The 20618-nt window shown below is 45.6% G+C and overlaps 1 protein-coding gene across 7 annotated transcripts; it reads left to right on the top strand.

Annotated features, from left to right (window-relative positions):
• The first annotated feature begins 54 nt into the window (after positions 1-54).
• On the top strand, positions 55-20247 carry PHF7 (PHD finger protein 7). 7 transcript variants are annotated; one of them, XM_044755303.2, is made up of 11 exons: positions 55-859; positions 2072-2184; positions 2919-2971; positions 3375-3466; positions 8210-8311; positions 8686-8810; positions 9269-9428; positions 10002-10108; positions 10582-10698; positions 11363-11487; positions 14589-20247. In XM_044755303.2, exons 2-11 carry the CDS (start codon positions 2141-2143, stop codon positions 14651-14653), a joined length of 990 nt encoding a protein of 329 aa, XP_044611238.1. In that variant the 5' UTR covers positions 55-859; positions 2072-2140; the 3' UTR covers positions 14654-20247. The 7 variants fall into 7 exon arrangements, with proteins under 7 accessions (XP_044611238.1, XP_070349090.1, XP_070349087.1 ...); XM_070492989.1 differs by lacking the exon at positions 2072-2184; XM_070492986.1 differs by having other exon boundaries at positions 55-2184.
• Positions 20248-20618: the final 371 nt, after the last annotated feature.

Here is a 20618-nt window from a genome sequence, read left to right as displayed (position 1 = left end):
GGTGCGCTCGCGCAGGTGGGCGGAGCGAGAAGGGGCGGGGCGAGAGCGGAGTTGGGCGCTGGTGGCGCGAGAGGGAAGGGCGGGGCGAGAGGAAGGGGCGGGCGAGAGCGTTGTTGGGCCCAGGTGGCGCGAGCGGAAGGGGCGGGCGCGCGGCCGTTAGCGGTCTCGCTCTGTCAACGGTCAGCGTCGCCTTGGTGCCCGCGGCCGCAGTGTCCCTATGTCGCAGTCCGCGTGACCCGGCCCCGGTTTGCGCGCTCGCCCCCTTCGCCGGCGTAGTCACCGCGCGGGGCGGCCGCCCGTGAGGTAGCTCCCACGGCTTGTGACGACGAACAAAGCTCCGGGACAGCGGTGCCCTCGGCGACAGCTGGGCAGACGGCCCCGGCCGGGAGCGGCGGCTGGTGCGCTACCGTGAGGAGCGAGCGGCGGTGGCGACCTCCGGCCCGGCCCCGCAGTAGCCGCCCGGCAAGCGCGACATGAGCCTGGTCTGGCATCCGTGGAATGCTCCTTGAGCCCCTTCTCCTACTGTTACCTCCGAGGGACGGTTGTCGCCACACCGACACGTATTTTCCAGATAAATCACTCCCTATTCTTGCGGCTGCGGGGCCGACCACTCATTTATTTTTAATTTTTTCAGCCAGCTTTTGCCCAGCGCTTATCCAGCGAAACAACTTGGTAACCGTTTCAAGGGAGCGTCCGCTCGGTTAGGGAATCTCGGCCGGAGCAGCCTGTGGAAGCCCGCGTTCGCAGCGCCCCCTGAGCTGCCTTGAAGAGTGTTGCGTCTTCCTGCAACGACCAGTGTGCGCAAAATCCCGCTCAAGGAACGTCTTGGTCCAGCGATGCAAAGAGCTGAAGTCTCAAGGTTTTTCTCTATTGCTAGATGGTCGGGGTTCCCCAACAGCTCGGAACCGCTCGGTAGTCAGCTAAAGTGGATCCTCAGGTGCACGCCCTCCTCTCTCCTCTTCCAGCCTGTCCAAGTGCTTTGGTTGAGTAAGAAGCCATCCAGTGTCATTACTTCTGCAAGTGCAGCTCATGGGTTAGAAGAGGAGACGGAGCAAACACAAAGGAAGGCAGGGCGGTGTCGCCTTAGTTTTCTGAACAGCTGATGGCCTTAATAGTTGTATGCACACAGTAGTTGACAGTCCCTCCAGCTGTGCTCCGAGGACGTGGTTGCTGGAGTGTGTGACCCTGGAGGGACGTGGTTCACTCAGCTCTCCTAAGAAATGCTGTCCTTTCCCCGGGCTAGACTCAGTCGTCCCTTCATAGGAGTGGATCTTCTTTTGTCCCCCTTCACTTTCAGGGAGTTCCTCCTTAACCAGTGGAAAGTGTAAATTTGTAGTCTGCTGACACTGGCGAGGAGTGGCAGGGTGTCTTCTCCGCTTTCGGGCATTTTACTCTTGGCTCAGATCTAGTCCGAGGTTGAGAACAGGCCTAGCCTCAATGGCCATCTGAGCCGGGTGGAAAGAAGTGATAGGAGCCAAGGGGTGATTTGTCAGTGTTATCACTTGTCTCTCACTAGAGGGAGTTCTTGCTTTAGGCAGCCAAAACTCCACAGGCTCCTTGTCCTAGGAAAGAGCTATCTAATCTAGCTTTTCTGGGTAGAATCATGGCACCCATACTTGGGGGCAAAAGGAGCCATTTTTCCTGAGTGCTACCTCATGCATTTAGTAGGCACATAGAAAACAAAGAAGCATCTAGCCAGTTCAAATAATGGTTCCAAGTTCTTATACTGCTGTGTGATAGCAGGAACTCTGACCTTGGGCAAGTGGCTCTGTGACCTCTCTGTGCCTCAGTCTCCTCATCTTGAAAATGGGGATAAAATGATACCTACTGCATGGGGTTTTTGTGAGTTAACACATACAAAATACTTAAAAGAGTTCTTGATCCAATATAAGTTATTAAATATAATTATTATAATTAATAATTATTTAATAATAATCAAATAATTGTTGATACCGAGTGGGCCCCTTTTATTCTGTCACAGGGATCGGAGGTGAAGTGCACTGTTGCTTTGACCCCATGGAACTTGATAACCAAATATAGAATTAAATTGCTGACTTGTTTATATTTATAGCTGGAAGAGCCCGTATTGTCCTCAAAATAGTGCAGAAGAATTCAATTTAGAACAGAAAGGCAGCAACGAATGAAGACTATAAAAGAAAAGAAGAAGGAATGTCAAAGACTGAGGTAGAGTAGGTAACATAAGGGAATTTGGAAGAAATCATCCAATGGCCTGTGGTATATGCTGCACTTTTTGCCCACTTGGCATGGTCTTGGGGGCTAGGGTTGGGTATGGTGGAAGGACACACCAGTGGTCCCTTGGAAGCTGCTCAGTAACCTATCCTCCCAGGGCTGTCCCTAGTAGCAAAGTCCTGGCTCTGGAGCCCTACTGGCTAGATTCATATCCTGGCTCTAACACTTGCTAACTAGGTGACCTGGGACAGGTTACTTCATTTCTTTATGCCTCAGTTTCCTTATCTGAAAAATATGCATGTTAATAGCACCCACTTTTTAGAGCATTCTGTAGACTCATTGAGCTAATACATGTAAAGAGCCAAGAATATTGCCTAGCAATAGGAATTCTTAATCAATTTTAGTATCATTTTGTTATGCTTTGTGAACGTGGTACCCCCGAGATTCAGAGTAGGTGGCAGAAGAAACAGTAAAAGAGTAAAAGGGGGTTTGTTCTTGCATTCATTCACTCAACACAGGCACTAAGGAACAGGAAGGTGGTTGACACAATTCAGTGGGTGTGTTTTGTGGTTTCAAAACATATGAAATAGAAAAGGAAACTGATGTGTTAGCCTTTAGATATTTTGATCCTTCATCAGACCCATGGATGGCATTTTGAGAGAAATGTTACAAGGGGTGTCAACAGGATCCTCAAAGACCACCTTGTACTTCTTCCATCTTTTGTATAGAAAATCTGCCAAGACAAGGAGGGTAACCCAGAGGAAACCGCCTTCAGGGCCTGGTAAGAAAGACTGGAGGTTCTGTTCAGCCATTGCTTCCCAGCCTCAGCAAAGGCCACCTGTGTAGGGCAGCAAACTTGCTCCTCTCCCTGTCAATCCTACTTCCTTCTCAGATTCTCTAAGATCCTAAAGAGCTCAGGCTTCATAATTTTTAAATGTCAACAGCCAAAGTTCAAGAAATAAGTTAATTAAAGCCACTTGAGACAAGGGTATATGAAGTGAGCAGTTGCAGCCAACTCCTTCAAATGTGGCCAAAATTGTATAAAGGCCTAACTGATACCAAATAACACTTCACCCCAACCTCCCTCCTCGTCAAAATTACCCTCTTCCCGATAATCTCCTCCTCCTTGTACTTAGAGAGATGGTTATACTCCCAAAATGAATTTTTAACATTCTCTCTTCCAGTTTGCCTGTTATGCCTTCGAGAACCTGGGGATCCTGAAAAATTGGGGGAATTTCTTCAGAAAGGCGATCTCAGCATGCATTACTTCTGTCTTGTGAGTATGAGACCCCCTTTCCTTTCAGTATCTTAGGGCTTTTGCTATACAGTCTGTTCCCTGTTTTTGCATCCAGCCTTAGATCCATAGCCCTGTTTTTTTGGTTTTCTTAATAGCTACCCATTTCTTTTAAAATATAATTTTTTAGTAGTAGTATATGTACCTAGTATAAAATCCTGACAGTATAAAGTATGTACAATAAAAAGTCTCTTCTCAAAACAGTATTCCGAGTCCTTCTCCTTCTCCCCAGGCTCAAATGCTCTCAACAGTCCTTGCAGTTACTTTTTCCCCAGTGTTCTTTTTTGTTCGGTATAATTTGCATACTATAGAATGCACCCATTTTAAGTGTACAGTTTGATGAGTTTTGATAAACTCATATCATGAGATACAATGTATAATCCCATGAAATCACTTCCCCAATCAAAATAAATACTTGCATCACCCCAGAAAGTTCCCTCTTGTACTCTTTCAGTCAGTCCCCTCAGAGATAATCATAGTGCTGATCTATAGATTACTCTTGCATGCTTTTTACTTCATATAAATGAAATCATACAGTTTGCACTCTTTTGTATCTGGCTTCTTTCACTCAACACAGTGTTTTGGAGATTCATCTATGTTGTAGCATGTTTTGGTAGCTTGTGCCTTTTTATTGCCTAGTAGTATTCTGTTGTATGAATGTATTATAATTTGCTTATTTATCTACCTGTTACTGGACATTTGAATTGTTTCCATTTTGGGGCTATTCTCAATAAAGCTGCTATCAACATTAATCTATAAGCCTTTTTGTGAACACGTGTTTTCACTTCTCTTGGGCAAATGCCCAAGTGGAATTATTGGTTGTATGCTAACTATATGTTTAACGTTATGTGAAGTTGCCAAATCACTTTCCAAAGTGGTTGTACCAGTTTATACTCCCACTAGCAATTTATGAGAGTTTCAGTTGCACAATATTCTTGCCAAAACTTGATATTGTCAATCTTTTTAATTTCAGCTGTTCTGCTAGGTGTGTATTAGTATCTCATGTGGTTTTAATTTGTATTTCTCTGATGGATTAAAATGTTGAGCTTCTTTCCATGTACTTATTGGCCATTCGCATATTTTCTTTTGTGAAGTCTCTATACGAATATTTTGTCCGTTTTAAAAATTGGGTTGTTTTGTCTTATTGAGTTGTAAGAGTTCTTTATATATTCTAGATACATATCCTTTTTCAGATATGTGTATTGTGACTGTTTTCTCCCAGTCTGTGACTTGCCTTTTCCTTTTTTTAATCATGTCTTTTAAAGAACAAAAGTGTTTAATTTTGATGAAGTCCAGTTTATCAATTTTTTCTTTTATAGTTAAAGCTTGTTTGTGTGTAGGAAATCTTTACCTACCCATTGAATTACCTCTGTGCCTTTGTCAAAATCAGTTGACTATATATCTGTGGATCTAGATGAACTATTTTATGTCAGTGATTTGTGTAATGATCCTTACACAAATACCACACTGTCTTGATTATTGTGACTGTATAGTGTCTTGAAGTTAAGTATTTTAAGTTCTGCAGTCTTTTCCAAGATTGTTTCGTTGTTTTGGTTAACAGGTTCTTTCCTGTTCCATATAAATTTTATATTTAGCTTGTCAATTTTTCTTTAAAAAAAAAGTCTCTTGGGTGGGACCGGCCCGGTGGCGCAGCGGTTAAGTTCGCACATTCCGCTTCTCAGCGGGCTGGGGTTCAAGGGTTCAGATCCTGGGTGCAGACATGGCACCACTTGGCAAAAGCCATGCTGTGGCAGGTGTCCCACGTATAAAGTAGAGGAAGATGGGCATGGATGTTAGCTCAGGGCCAGTCTTCCTCAGCAAAAAGAGGAGGATTGACAGTAGTTAGCTCAGGGCTAATCTTTCTCAAAAAAAAAAAAAATCTGTTGGGATTATGATTGGGACTGCATTGAATTTATAGATCAGTTTGGGAAGAATTGACAAATAATCTTGAATCTTCCAATCCATGAATGTGATATATTTCCCCATTTATTTAGGTCTTTTAAAATTTATCTTAACAATACTTTTTTGGTGAAGAAGTCTTGAACATCTTTTGTTAAATGTATTCCTAAATATTTTGTGGTTTTTATGCTATTATAAATGGTAGTTTAAATTTTTATTTTCAAGTTTGTTGCTGGTATATAGAAATGTAGTTTATTTTTGTACATCGATTTGTATCCTGCAATCTTGTTAAATTTGCTTATTAATAAAGTTCAGTAGCTGTTTTTATTGTTTTGTAAATGCCTTAGGATTTCTTGTGCATACAATCATGTCATGTGTGAATAAAGACAGTTTTACTTCTTCCCTTCCAATCTTTATGTCATTTAATTCTTCTTGCTTTATTGTACTAACTAGCTAGGCCCTTCTATTCTAGTTGAATAGAAGTTATGTGAGCGAATATCCTTGTCTTGTTTCCAATAGCAGAGGACAGCATCCAATTTTCACCATTAAAATATGATGTTAGCTGTAGGTTTTTCATAGATGCTTTTCATCAGATTGAAGAAGTTCTCTTTTATTTCTGGTTTGCTGAAGGTATCATAAATGTATGTTGTATTCTGTTGGATGCTTTTTCTGCACGTATTGAGATGATTATGATTTTTCTCCTTTATTTTGTTAATCTGCTTTGTTACATCAATTGAATTCTTAAATGTTAAACTAACCTTGCATTTCTAGTGTAAACCCTGCTTGGTCATGATGTATTATCCTTTTTATATGGTGCTGGATTCAATTTGTTAATATTGTGTTTCCTTTTTAAACCTACGCTCGTGAGAGAGATTAGTCTGTGATTTTCCACTCTTATAAGTCCTTTCTGGTTTTGGTGTCAAATCTTGTTTAATTTCAGTGCATTTACAAGCACATACATTTTCAACATAAAAATATACATACTATACACAGTGTTTTGTATTTTGCTTTTTTTACCTCATATACTTATGGAGATCTTTCCATATAGAACGTATTGATCTAGTTTTTTCTTTTTAGTAGCTAATTGGTATTCCATGGTATGAGTCTGCCAAAAAGTATTAAAACAAACCCCTATTAAAGGACATTTAGATTGTTTCTAATCTTTGTTGACTTTTTTTTAAGATTCACACCTGAGCTAACAATGTTACCAATCTTTTTTTTTTCTGCTTTTTCTCCCCAAATCCCCCCAGTATATAGTTGTATATTTTTTATTTAGTAGTGAGTCCTTCTAGTTGTGGCATGTAGGACGCTGCCTCAACATGGCCTGATGAGCGGTGCCATGTCCACACCTAGTATCCGAACTGGTGAAACCCTGGGCTGCCAAAGTGGAGCGCGTGAACTTAACCACTCTGCCATGGGGCCGGCCCCTCACTATTGATTTTTCTGTTTATATAAAAAATATATGCTCATTGTAGAAAACATTAGTATTACTTATAAATAAAACAAATCACTCATGTAGTCCTAAATCCCTGAGATATAATTAGTGATAAAATAGATATGTTTAAGCCTAATTGGGAACATACAGCTATAATCCAAGGTCATCTAGCTAATTTAGTCTAACATCTAACATCTAATCAAGTCATCTAACTTTGTAAGGTCACTTTTTCTATAACATTAAAATAAAATAGTCTGAGGGCCAGTCTGGTGGCATAGTGGTTAAGTTTGCACACTCCGCTTTGGCAGCCCAGGGTTCACAGGTTTGGGTCCCAGGTGCAGACATAACACACCACTCATCAAACCATGCTGTGGCAGTGTCCCACATCCAAAATAGAGGAAGATTGTCACAGATGTTAGCTCAGGGCCAATCTTCCTCACCAAAAAATAAAGTAAAATAAGCTGAGTCCCCATTACACATTACATGCAATTACTGCAGGAAATCCAGCACCCTCCCCAATATTTTTGGAAGATTCTTGGGGTGGGGCTGGGTGCTGATATTCTTCCAATGTAGTACACACATGTTGTTTATGGGTATGTAACAGTGTAGCTTCTTTTTCCTTGATTTCCCATTCTAGACTCTGCTTTGGGGGCTTTTCAGAAACAAAAAGCCCTTTAAGGTGTGTTTTTAGAGAAAAGTTCAATTCTTCCCCTTCCCCCATGAGGCAGAATGACTGTAGTCAGGAGATAAGCCTTGTTTCCCTTCCTGTAGAGAATACACTCTGAAAAGAGTATTTATTCTGTACTGAAGGGCAGTACAGCGGGAAGGGTAAGAGTATGGGTTCTGTGGGCCTGAATGTGAATGCTGGTTCTGCCGCCTCCTTGCTGTGTGACCCTAGCCATGTCACTTACTGCTCTACACCTCAGTAGCCTGTGTAAGATGAGGATCACAATAGCATCTGTATTACAGGGTTGTGAGCATAAAATGAGTCCATACAGGGAGTGTTTCCCCCAAGTGCTCAGCATCCAAAAGCAGTCCTCAGTAAAGGAGAGACAGTGTAGCATAAAGGCAGGTCAGAACCTAAGGTCTGGAGTTCTGTAGTCGTGAGCAAGTCACATAATCTCTCCTATAAAATGGAGATGTTAATAGTACCTACCCCTTAAGGTTGTTATGTGGATTAAATGAGTAAATATTTGAAAAGCCCCTAGAGCACCCAATACATAGTTAATGCTCTGTAAGCCTTTGTTAAGTAAATTACCCTGTAAATGCATATATATTCCACCACACTATTTCTTAGCTCTCTCACCCTGTCATTCTCCTCACCCCACTGCACTGTTTGACTGATCATCAATGTTGACAGCCTGGTTCTGCTGCCCTCCTCCCACCCCCAGATCCTATCTAGCAAGCTGCCTCAGAGGGCCCAGTCCAACAGAGGTTTCTATGGATTTCTGCCTGAAGACATCAAAAAGGAGGCAGCCCGGGCTTCTATGAAGGTTAGAATCCCCTGAAATGTGGGCCTTGGAGTAGGCCTCTTCTCTTACCTGTCTCATCATCTCTGTTTCTGTTCTTTTCCCCAGTTGGTATTTTAGAAGTCAAAGGACTCTTGGATTTCCCAACTGGTCCTTCTCCTAAGTTCTAGGCTTCTCTGGGGTGTAGCATCCTAAGTGAGAGAGGGAGCAATATCCTGGGAAAACAAAAAAGAATTCAGTGCTGCTTGAAGCTCAGCTTCAGGGTGCCCCAGAGCTATCAGGTTCACTGAGGAAAGGGAATGGCTGTTGCTTCACAGAATTTTCATTCCATAGCCTGATGTGCTGTAGAATGTCCATCTGTCTTTCTTGGGCCCCTGAGCCTGGGATCTCATTTGCAGACCTGCTTTGTGTGCAAGAAAAAGGGAGCTGCCATCAACTGCCAGAAGGATCACTGCATCAGAAACTTCCATCTTCCTTGTGGCCAAGAAAGGGGTTGCCTTTCACAATTTTTTGGAGAGTACAAGTGAGTGATGAAGAGGAAAAGTCGGGCTGCTCTTTTGCAATTTGGTATTAATTAGCCACAAAGGAAAGCAGAGTCCGGTTCTCACGGGCCTGTTTTGATTCACCAGTGAATCTGTCCCTCCATTCAATAATGAAAAACAGTGTCTTGACTTGGAGATTTCATGGGGGTTACTTCTTGCTTCCCATCCCCTTCTTAAATTACAAACAGCTGGGGTTCTTAGCTGCTCAGAACTAAGCGGGGCTTTCACGAAGGGAGGCTGTGGAGCCAGTCTCCAGAGCTTTCCTAAGAGAGCAGCTGTGAGAAGGCATGTGGCTGTTCTTCACCCTGCTCCCCCTCCTCTCTGTGAGTGTGGAGGTTCACTGGGCGTTGCCTGAGTGGTCGCTGCTCTTCCTAGACCAGGTAGCTGGAAAACTGTGTCAATGAGAAACCAGAAACCAAGTCTGTTTACTCTGACACAGATCATTTTGTGGAAAACATCGCCCAACACAGGACATCCAACGGGGGAATGTAGGGGAGGAAAGCTGCGTCTTGTGCTGTGAAAACTTATCCCAAGCAAGTGTTGAAAATATCCAGAGCCCGTGTTGTAGTCAGACTATCTACCACCGCAAGTGCATACAGGTGGGGCTTTCTCTGCCCTGGGGACCTTCCACAATTGGCCCAGTTCAGAGCATCCTGGGAATACTCAGGCAAGCCCTGGCTTCTGCACTCCATGCTGGAGGCCTGTGTGCAAGGCTGGTTCCAGGCAATCAGAGGAAAGTCAGCCCAGTCTCTGGTCCTTCTTGACCTATAGGACCTCCATGATAATATTTAGACCGAGCAAAATCCTCAGGATGGCCAGAGCAAATGAACTAATCCTAGAATAAGTCAAGTAACCTGAAAATCAGCCTTGCTTCTTGGGATGGAAGGAAAGGGAAACGTATCCAGCTACCTGACCCCTACTGGGTCAGCACTGCCGTGCCTCATGGCCAGAGATTACAGCTGAGGCACTCCTGGGAGCTCTCTTAAGCTTTTGGTTCCTGGTCTAACACCTGGATTTGTAGCCCTCACCCTAGCCCACCCAAACTTCTTCTCCTATAACCCCCACTTAAGCTCTCTTAGCAACATCCTCTTTGTGAGATGAGGGTGGGGGTGGAAAGGTGATCAAAGATAGTGTTTTTACAAACACAAAGCTCTTCCATGTTTCTCTTACAGAAATATGCCCACACGTCAGCAAAGCATTTCTTCAAATGTCCGCAGTGTAACAATCGAGAAGAGTTTCCTCAAGAAATGCTAAGAATGGGAATTCATATTCCAGACAGGTAGTGGAAACGCTAAGACAGGAAGTGAGCCAGGGAGTGGGTTGGCTAGATTTCTAGAGAGGAGGTGAGTGTGAGAATAGGTCAGAGAATGAAGAAGCAGCCCAGGCATTGACATACAGTGAAGAGGGAAGGGGTGGAGGGAGAGTTTTTCAATTATCAAAGAAAGGGAGGGGGAAAAAAGTGAAGGTGGGGGGATAGGCATGTTTCTGAAAAGGGTGCTTTGGGGATCAGAATTCCCCGGGGGTTGGGTTCTTGAGTTCCAGTGTGGAACTAAGGAACCCCCGCATTCTACTCTCCTACTTCAACCCTCTCCCACTGCCAGGCCGCTCGTCCAGCCTTGTTGAAAGTACTCAGGCAGCCTGTTGACCTCTTGTGCTGTGCTACCTTGAGTTCTTCCTACTTCCTCCCAAGTGAACAAAGGTTTCACCAACCAATTATGTGTTCCTTACTCACTGTTTCTTCTCCCACTGCAGAGATGCTGCCTGGGAACTCGAGCCAGGGGCTTTCTCGGAGTTGTATCAGCGTTATCAGCATTGTGATGCCCCCATCTGTCTGTATGAACAAGGCAGAGACAGCTTTGAGGATGAAGGGTAGGGAAAGGCTCCTAGCTAGAAAGATCTCTCATCAGTGCCATCTCAGAGTCAGACCTTGGCACAGTTATTAGGAGCAAGAAATTCACTTTTGTCTGCAGACCTCAGGGTGAACACAATTACTAAGTCCCGCTCTTGACCAGCCCAGGACTCATTCATGTGCAAGTGAACAGGTCTCCCTGCAGGGTCTGCTTCTCCTTGTGCCCAGGGGAGAGACACCCCGGGCCAGTTCCTTTCCAAATCTACCTTTCGAGTGTGTACCTGACTGTGGGGTCCTGGGACAGCCACACATCCGTCCTGGGTAAAATGTACAGTAAAAAATGCCTGGGAAGGGCCGGCCTGGCGGCGCAGCAGTTAAGTTCGCACATTCCACTTCTCGGTGGCCCAGGGTTCGCCAGTTCAGATCCTGGGTGCGGACATGGCACGACTTGGCAAAAGCCATGCTGTGGTAGGCGTCTCATGTATAAAATAGAGGAAGATGGGCATGGATGTTAGCTCAGGGCCAGTCTTGCTCAGCAAAAAGAGGAAGATTGGCAGTAGTTAGAGCTAATCTTCCTCAAAAAAAAAGCCTGGGAAACCCTCAGCAAAGGCCTGGCCAGTAGCAAACATCCCGAGAGTGGTAGTTATATTTGTCCCCACAACCCTTCCTTGGCTCTTCCTGTAGGAGGTGGTGCCTCATTCTGTGTGCTACGTGCGGATCCCACGGAACTCATAGGGACTGCTCCTCTCTTAGATCCAACAGTAAAAAATGGGAGTGTGAGGAGTGTGCATCTTCTGCTGAAGCCACAGGTGGGACTGGAGGGAACTGGGCAGGGAGGGCCAGGGCGGGGGGGACTTGTGGTTCCTGGAAAAGGAGAAGGGCATGCCCCCAGATGGGGACTTCTAGTTGGTGCCTTTAGTTTGGAAAGGAAAGTGGCTAGGAAGGGGCTTATGGACCCGCACCTGGGAGAGACAGAGGGTTGAGTTGTCCTCTCCCACCTTTCTTCCACTGCAGACTAAACACCTGAAAACTCAGGTGACAGCCTCTGCTGCAGCAGCACCTTGCACTCTGGGGGGCATTTCTGCAGAGACACTAGCCTGGAAGAGAATCTGAGCCCTTCTCGGACTGATTGGCCAGGACCTTCCTTATTAGAAACACCGGAATCCTCTGGTGGCAGGAGGGGCCACTCCTGGCGGTCCAAGGGTGTCAAAATCACTAATTGCTGCAAAAAATCCAAGTAACAGCTTCTGAGTAGCCTTGCCAAGAACATTTGGGTATGAAGCTGTGCTCCTCCATCGGGTCTGGAGGAGGGAGTGCTTTGGGACTGGGAGACAAGGAAAGGGGCCAACAGTGAGACTATGAACCAAAGAAAGAAAAGTCTCAGGGGAGCGTGAGGACAGAGCAGAGTCCAGACGCCAACCACAGAACGTGTTTATGGTATGAGAGCACCTCTGCTCTTTCTGCCTGATTCCCAGAGAGCCCTTTTTTCCTTTCTTCTTTTACCGAGATTCTTCCACCTTAATCTGATTCTCATATGCCTCTTCCTACTTCACTCATGCTTGTCATTATGCAAATAAAGGTTTTCTCTCCATTAGTGTCTCCTTATAAATTCACTCGGGAATTTATCTAGCATACTAAGGAATCTGGAGGGTAGAGTAAGGGCATAGGAAAACTCACCCTTCTAATCTATAAAATTCAGTGAATTAAATGTAGAACTTTCAACTTAGAACATCGACATGTTGCTTTGGAGGGAAGCAGTTTGCAGGGAAACTGACTTTACAGAGACAGAGAGTTCATCATTGTGCAAATAAACACAAAGGTTCTCACCAGGGAGGTGAGCCAGCAAAGGAATCCACACTGGACTGAGAATAGGTCACTGTTACAAAACTTAGGGCCCTGGACTCAAACAGGCCAGGGACTGCCATGCTCACAAGGAGCAGAAAGGCCTCCACTCACTCCAGGCAGTATGGTCTTCAGCTCGAGTAAAGGCACACCTCCACTCAAACCCTCACTGCCTAGTGGCTCGGGTATTTCCATCTCAGGTAAGGGAACCACGCCAGGGCAGTCACGTTAAGAAGGCATCTAGGATGGGAAGCTGGTGGAAGGTCTTGGGAGAAATTGAATAGAACCGATCTCACATTTGTTTGCTTTTAATGGTTATGTGGGATTTGGATTAGTGGGAGAAATTCAAGACCGTTACCAGATACAGAGTTCTCAGGGTCTCCCTGAGTCATTATCACTAATGGTGGAGGACAGGGTTCTCAGTTCAAATGTTGCTGATCCATGGAGACTTACATCCGAGGTATGCACAGTGATCACCTTCAGATTTCACTAGATTCACTTGGAATCACAGGGGGAGGAGGGGATTTGTGTCTTTTTCTTATTATCAAAGTATATAGGCAAAGTAACATAGACTTTAAGATGTCTTAAGAAGTACTAAAAGGATTATAATGAAAAATATTCTCTTGACTCACCCTTCCCTACCCTGAGTCCTATTCCCTAAAGGCAACTACTTTCTAGTTTTAAAGCTATTTCTTAGTTTATTAATCTTAGACATTGTTGACTTCCTATTGTTACATAAAGATCTACCATCTTTAAAACCTTCCCATTTTCATTCTCTCTGCTTTTCTAATTGCATCACAATTTTTGTTAAATTAACCTTCAGTGTTTACATTATTATGACTATGTAAATGCTGTTTACTACTGAGTCAGGCAGTACACTATGATTATTTTTCCTCTCCTATACATAGTCTTTTTCCTGAAATGAATACCTGCCTCTTTTTTATTTGCTCAATTTGCTATGCAACTATGGCTACATCTTCCAAATGTTCCATATGGTCAATTCCCTCAAAATACAGTTTTCTTCATAGGCCAGACATCAAATCACTACCAGTTGCACTTCTTTTCTGGAAGACCGCCCAGAGCCTGCCCCTTCTTATCTGGCTGTTCACTAGGCCTACTGCACAGCTGTCACCCCAGGGCTCCCCACGACTATGCTTTTTTCTTCGTTTCCTCTCCCATAGTTTGATGACTTACTGCTGTCCTTCTTAACCTGGGCATCCAAGGACACTTTGTCAGAGCTCTGCTAGTGACAAGAGAGTTTTTAAATTGTGGATTTTAATTTAATATTTTTCCTATCCTAAAGACTCAACTCTTGCAGTGATGATTCACAACTGAAAGACACTTCCAAGATTAAGACTTTAGTTTCTTAATCTAGGGTTTCTATAACTTGGGTCACCAGGCATATTCTCAGACGTGTTGGGTAGTATCTTCTCCTTTAAAAAGAGTCCATTAGTATACTACTCAAAGGTGAGAAACACCATCTTAACTGAAAGTAATGGTCTCTTAATAGTGCCCTCTGGACTCCAGCTGCAGTCAGTGGGAGGTGGAGCTTGTGGTGAGGGTGGGGAATAGGGGGTGCTTTTTGTCACCCAGACATTCATCAGCCCAACCTCTGTGAGCAGTTGGCCTCATAGATACCTAGCAGAACAGTGCACACATGTGCACACGTGCACACACACGCACACCCCTATCAACTATTTCTTAATCTTTGTAACTTTCCTCTCCATTGATGTTAATAGCCAACCCCATTCTTGTAGGCTGGAAAGTCCACCGTTGAAATGTTCTATTCTTCATCTGGGCGTAATCAGTCATTCTCCACTAAATAACTGGGCTTTTTTCTTAAGTAAACTTTTAATTTAGTATAGTTTTAGATTTACAGAAAAATTGTGAAGGTCATACAGGGAGTCCCCATATATCCAAACCCAGTTTCCTCCATTAGTAACATCTTACATTAATATGGTACATTTGTCACAATTAATGAACCAATATGGATACATTATTATTAACTAAAGACCATACTTTATTCAGACTTCCTTAGTTTTTACCTCATGTCTTTTTTTTATTCTAGGATCGCATCCAGGATACCACATTGCATTGAGTCGTCATGTCTCCTTAGGTTCCTCTTGGCTGTAACAGTTTGTCAGATTTTCCTTGTTTTTGATGACCTTGACAGTTTTGAGGAGTACTGGTCAGGTATTTTGTAGAGTGCCATTCAATTGGGATTTTTCTGATGTTTTTCTCATGATTAGACTAGGGTTATGGGTTTCGGGGAGGAAGACCACATAGATAAAGTGCCATTTTCATTGTATCATATTGAAGTTACATACTATCAGCATGACATCTCTGTTGATGTTGATCTTGATCATCTGGCCAAGGTAGTGTCTGTCAGGTTTTTCCACTGTAAAGTTACTCCTTTCCCCCCTTTCCATACTGTACCTTTTAGAAGGAGGTTACTCTGTGTATCCCACAATTAATGAGTAGGGATTTATGCCCCCTCCCTCCTTGAGGACAGAGTATCTACTTAAATTATTTGGAATTCTGTGTGGGAAATTAACCTATTCTCTCCCACTTACTTATTTTTTCAATCATTTATTTATATCAGTATGGACTCATGGATATGTATAGTATACTTTGGGTTATAATCCAATACTACTTTATTTTGTTGCTCAAATTCTTCTGGTTTTTGGCATTGGGAGCTCTTGTGTTCTTTTCACATACCCCTATTATTGTGTGTTTTGTTTCATTTTTTGAACATGTCTTTACTTTTTGGCACTATAAGATGCCCCAGGCTCATCTTGCATATTTAAAATACCTGTTTTCACAAATGACATGTCTATTAGAATTAATTACTGTTTTATAACTTAGGACCTAGAACAGATAGTTCACTTGGGGAGGGTAGAAATAGATCTTAAATAAAAATTACCCAAAGCATCTGCTATTCTTCCTCTAATCCTTACTTTATAGGAGCCGTAAACTAGGGCCAGAAACCTCAGAATCTCCTTCTGCTTCCTTTTATGCTTCTCCACTCTCTTTCTTGTCAATTTTACTGTTTGGCAAATGTTTGCCTTCCACTCCATCCCATTGCCAGTGCTCAGCTCAAACCTCTGTGCCATGTAGGACTGCTGCAAAAGTCCTCTCTCTCCATAAGGTTTCCTATGTCCTTTGCTTTGCTGACACATCCACCCTTTTTCCTTCTGCTAATTACCAGAGAACATCTGCTAGCTCTTTACTTAGGATGGCCCCTGCTGAGATTGGCATCCAAAGCCTTCCACAAATATGGTCCCACACAGCTGCATCTCCCAGGACACCCCACCTGCAAGCACTCTGCCCTGGCTACGCTGGAATACTGGGCCCTGAGCATAGGGTTTGCAGTCTAAAGAGTCCTAACCTCTACCCTCAGCCTGTTGAACCTCACCTAAGGGCCTCTTTTTCATCCCTAGGCACTCTCACTGGGCTCTGCTTATACCCTTATTAGGGCTCGTGTCATTTCTCCATCTGTTCCTATGGTTGTGGATTTGTCTCTCCCACTAGATTGGAAACCCCTTAACGGCAGGGACCATCCGTCTTATTAACCTTTCTTCCCCTCGTGGTATCTGGCTTGGGACCCACATCCAGAGGCAGTTTGATGTCTACTGAATTGATGGATGTGCTCATACCCTGTATTCATAAGCCTATTGTTTTGCCTTCAAACACCAGAGGGCACTGTTAACATGTTGAGGAGGAAGATTATAATCCTTCAGACCTGGAAGGTTGAGAATGGTTTATGAAAGCTTGTTTTGATATTGGGATTGCACAGGACTTGCTGATCTTCACTTGTTCTAAAGACATCCGTTCGAGTTTATTCACGAAGTGTGCTCCTGTTGGGTTTAGAGATTAGTATGAGAGTTACTAATGACACTTCCATCATGGGTCAAATCCTCAGACAGAACTGCCTTCATGGTCTCTCCAGACCCAAAATGGCCCTTCTAACCCCAACTGCCCTCCTCTTACCCCCCAAAATGGGGACTGCCAGTCCCAAAGGGAAAGGATGATGTGGTTATGTTCCTTTTCTGCATCTTCCTCCTGCCGTGCACGCACACACAGACACACAGACAGACAGACACACACACACACACACACACACACGCTGACATCAGAGCCTTTGGTTGGTGGTTCAAAGGCTCTAACCTTCTGTGGGCAGGGCAGGAGGTTGCTATGAGAAATAGCACTTCCACTGGCCCTGATGCCAGTGACAATGCGTGTGTGTCCTACACAGTGACAGCTCCCTGTGTGTTCCCAGGCTGGCTGGAGGTGAGTTGTGGCATCATGAGGGCCCCCAAGTGTGAGAAGTCTCCCTAGTAACTAAGCCAGGGAGCGCCATTCCAGAGGGGTCAACTATTTGCGAGAGTGTCATGTCTTTTGCATTTTTCTAAAAAGCAACATGACAATTAGAGGCCATAAACCAAAGAGCTGATGTTTTTCAGAAGACGAAAACCTGTTCTTACTTCTCCCTAGCAAACCCCCTCCAACCCTGGGGTTCCTGAGCAGTGTGACAGTGTGAGGCCCTGATGAAAGGAGTGAGGCCCAGGAGCTCCTCCCCTTTGTCTTTGGTGTAAACTTGTTCCTTGACCCTGCCCCCTGTGCACCTCTGATAAACAGGAAGGCATCCACGCCATCAGTGTTCATCCCTCTCAGAGCATCTGAGACCTGTCTGGGCCATCAAAGCCATCCCCAGCCCCCAGGAGCATTCTAGAGGGGACTCCAGCCTCGCCGAAAACAATTCCCCATTGTGTTCCCCACCTTGGAAATCATGGGTTTGTAAACAACCCCTTACATTTAGACAGGTCCTGCCCTGGCTTTGTGCTGGTGTGTTGTTTTTTCTTCCCTGAACAATGTCCTTTCCAGTAGGGCCAGCCGTTCACACCATTGTCTGAAACCCTTGGACTACAGGAAATAGCACCAGATTCTTATCAGCTGGGGTGGAGATGGGGCAGACCGAACAGATGAGGTCATGTCCATAAAGCAAGCTGCTGGTCTGTCGCGTCATTCTTCTCTACCTTTATCTGTGCAAGCAGAGCCTCCCTTGTCCTCCTAACAGGCCAATCTGGGCTTTGAGTGTCCCTAGTACAGTCACCTCCATTTGACCACAGACACCTGGACTCTGCTCCAGGCGTTGGTTGATTCACTTTGGCATCCTCACCAGCCCACAATTGCCCCTTTGCCCTAGTCTTCCCTCTCTGCCCAATGGGATGCTCATGGTGGTGAAACATACCCCTTGGGATGGATTAGGGCACACTCCAGTCATTTTTCTCCCTGGGAGATAGAGGTCAAGACTGGTCGCCTGAGTACCTCCCTCAGCAGAGCCCCTGAGTGCAAGCTACTATCTGACTGGTGGAGTCCTGGTCTACGGATCAGGGCAGGCATCCCTTTCAAGGCTTCCCTGGAGACTGTGCAGCATTTCCCATCCTCAGTGGAGAATGGTTTTTTTAAAGGCTACCTTGAGGAACCAGGAGTTTCCTTAATGAAAATCCAGCAGGGAAAGTGAAAGGCTTCCTTAGGACGTGGCCTCTAAGGGAGAGGGGCCCAGCAGCGGTACCCATGGTAAAGGCAGGCATGGGCTGGGCAGTAGGAAGTGGGCACAGGGCCACAACTGCCACTGCCTCATCTCCTGTACACCAAGTGGGTGGGCGAGTCCGGAAGGGGAGCCAGGGTGGGGGCCCAACAATCCTTAAGCTCCTTATCAGGTATTGGATCCAAAACTAGCTCCACCCACTCATTCTCTCTCTACACCAGGGCCAAGTTTATAGTCTCAGAAAACCCTGGGGCTTTATCTTGGTGCGTGTTGAAGTTTTCTCCTTTTGGAGCCCCTGCAGACCAGGACTTGGGTGAGGCTAGGGTGGATCCTTTACATGGATGGAAACTGGGCTGTTCTTGAGCAACTGTCTTTTAGTTCTAAGAAGATGATGTGGCTGGCTGGGAAGCTTCAGTTTGTTGGACTGGCAGAGGCATGCGAGTGAGTGCTCTGGGGCCTGCCTAACTCTAGCTGCATGTGGGGCCCCTGCCAGCCCACGGGGAGGACAGCCTGGCACTGGGCAGTCCAGGCTCCTGATGCCTGCTACCTGCCCACTCCTCCAATTAATGGATCTAGGGGTGTCTGGGACCTGACCTGGGCTTAGCTGAGTGAAAGGGAAGCACAGTGGCCATTTAAGACCGTGAAAAGGGCTGTTTTCCTCTCTTTTTCTGCCCCCTCCCTGCCCTTCACCCTTCCTTAGAAACTAGTCTGTTGGACTGCAGGACAGCCACAGGCTTGGGGTGAATCCTAGCCCTCCATGGAGGACCATGCCAGACACAGGAGGAACAGGAAGTGGGCTGGAGAGGCAGGCTGGGTGTGGGAGGACAGGAACCAGAGGCAGGGCAGAGTCCAGGCCCAAGGGTCAGCAAACTGGCAGCTTGGCAGCCCTGGCCCTGGGGTGGCAGGTTCTGCTCTGGTGCTGGCCATGGGAAGTCAAGATGTGGCTATTCCATCTGGGAGGTCAGGACGCTCCAGAGTTTACAAGCTTAGAAGGCAGAGATTAATACATTAATCTCACGTGTTAAGGGAAAGAATTAATCTCTGGGTATTTTCCCAAAGTATACTCTTCAAAACATTAGAAACATGAGATGTTAACTGCTCCATGGGAAAAAAGGGATAGAGGACCACATGTTTTGGAGAATCATGTAGCACATAAGGCACACAAATTAATGACAGATCATTGTGGGCTTCTCAGGGATTTCACAAGGCAAGCAAGCAGGCAGTGCACAGCTCCATGGGGCTCGGGGCAGAAGGCCCCGTATTTATTTGGCCACTGTCATGGAGGATCTCATGGGATAATTGTTCTGCAGGACACCATTTTGGGACATGCTCAACTAGACCCTTTTTTGAAGCCCCTTTTCAACTCAACGTGTTTGGGAAATCATGAAACAGAGGCCCAAAGACCAGCGGAAGTATGAGACTTAGAGGAAAAACCTGGGAGAGGAATATAGAGTGAAATCCCTGAGGCCGGAAATAGGGCTCAAGATGGGAGATGGGAGGGGGCGTGGGGGGCCAGGAAAAAGTCCAGGCTGGAAGAGGGGGTCTTCAGGGCATGGGTGGCAGTGACAGGGGAGCAGAGACTGTGTGCACCCGTGGGGAGAAGGGGGCTGTGGAGGTCTCATTCACACACCCCTCCCAGTCCAGCACTCAGCACCAAGTGGGTGCTCTAGTGATGCTTCTCAGTCAGTGGAGATGATGGCTTGGGGCAGAGCAATGGGGTTTCAGGTTTTCTCAGGCCTGGGCGTTTGTGCAGGGGCCAGAGGCCGCAAGGAGGCCCCCACTCCAGGGCCTGGGCTGCAAGATGGGACTGATGACTAACCTATTCTCTTAAGCCCCCTAGTCTATAGCATGGATTGAGGGGCCCACCCAAACAAGAGGCTAGTCTTCCTAGTGAGGTGGGGTAATGTCCCTCCCATCTTTAAAGCACCCCTGCCTTTTCCCATCTCCCTCCAGCACCAGTGGAGTCTGCTTTTGGGCAGAGGCATGATGTCACTGGGGGAGTGGGAACTGTGGTCAGAGGTGCCTTCTGCAGCACACCCAGACTCCCAGGGCCTCCCCTCTTCCCCAGAAGCTGCAGCCCCCACAGCACAGTCCGGCTCCCCAGGCAAGAGCACAGTGCCCTTAATATAGGTTGGTATGTGGCTTGGGATGAAGATAGGCACCAGGCCAAGAGCTGCTGTTACAGATATCAAGTGTTATTGTGGGAAAGGGGCAGGGCTGCCTGTATGCCCATCTGCGCTTTGCCAGCAGGTTTTTTTCTGACTCGGGAGCCTCTTGAAGTTCCAAGAAGGTCAGTCTCAGAAGGCTGCAGGGCAGGACTTTCCTAATTTAATAAGCAATTTCAGCTTCATAGACAAAGCCTTCTGACTCCTTCCTTCCCCTGCTGCCCATTTCCCTCCCTCCTAGAATATACCAGCTAGCGTGGCCTTCTCCCTCCTGGAATGGAGGGGGAAGGCTCTTCATTTTCAGTTCATGCAGATGGCATCAGTCAATTTAGTACAGAAATACACAGATACAATAACAATATAATTATGTGATGTAAATATT

Source organism: Equus asinus, chromosome 21 (genome assembly GCF_041296235.1).
Source record: "Equus asinus isolate D_3611 breed Donkey chromosome 21, EquAss-T2T_v2, whole genome shotgun sequence".
NCBI lineage: Eukaryota > Metazoa > Chordata > Mammalia > Perissodactyla > Equidae > Equus > Equus asinus.
Note: the sequence above shows the minus strand (reverse complement) of the source record. Positions and strands in the feature narration are given on the sequence as shown.

What these genes read in the sequence shown, in the direction of transcription:
- PHF7 (XM_070492985.1), top strand. Translation starts at nt 2,833, where the DNA reads ATGGATGGCATTTTGAGAGAAATGTTACAAGGGGTGTCAACAGGATCC. An exon ending in GAAACCGCCTTCAGGGCCTG is followed by an intron (nt 2,972 to 3,374) that starts GTAAGAAAGACT and finishes TCTCTCTTCCAG; the next exon opens with TTTGCCTGTTATGCCTTCGA. An exon ending in GGAATTCATATTCCAGACAG is followed by an intron (nt 10,109 to 10,581) that starts GTAGTGGAAACG and finishes CTCCCACTGCAG; the next exon opens with AGATGCTGCCTGGGAACTCG.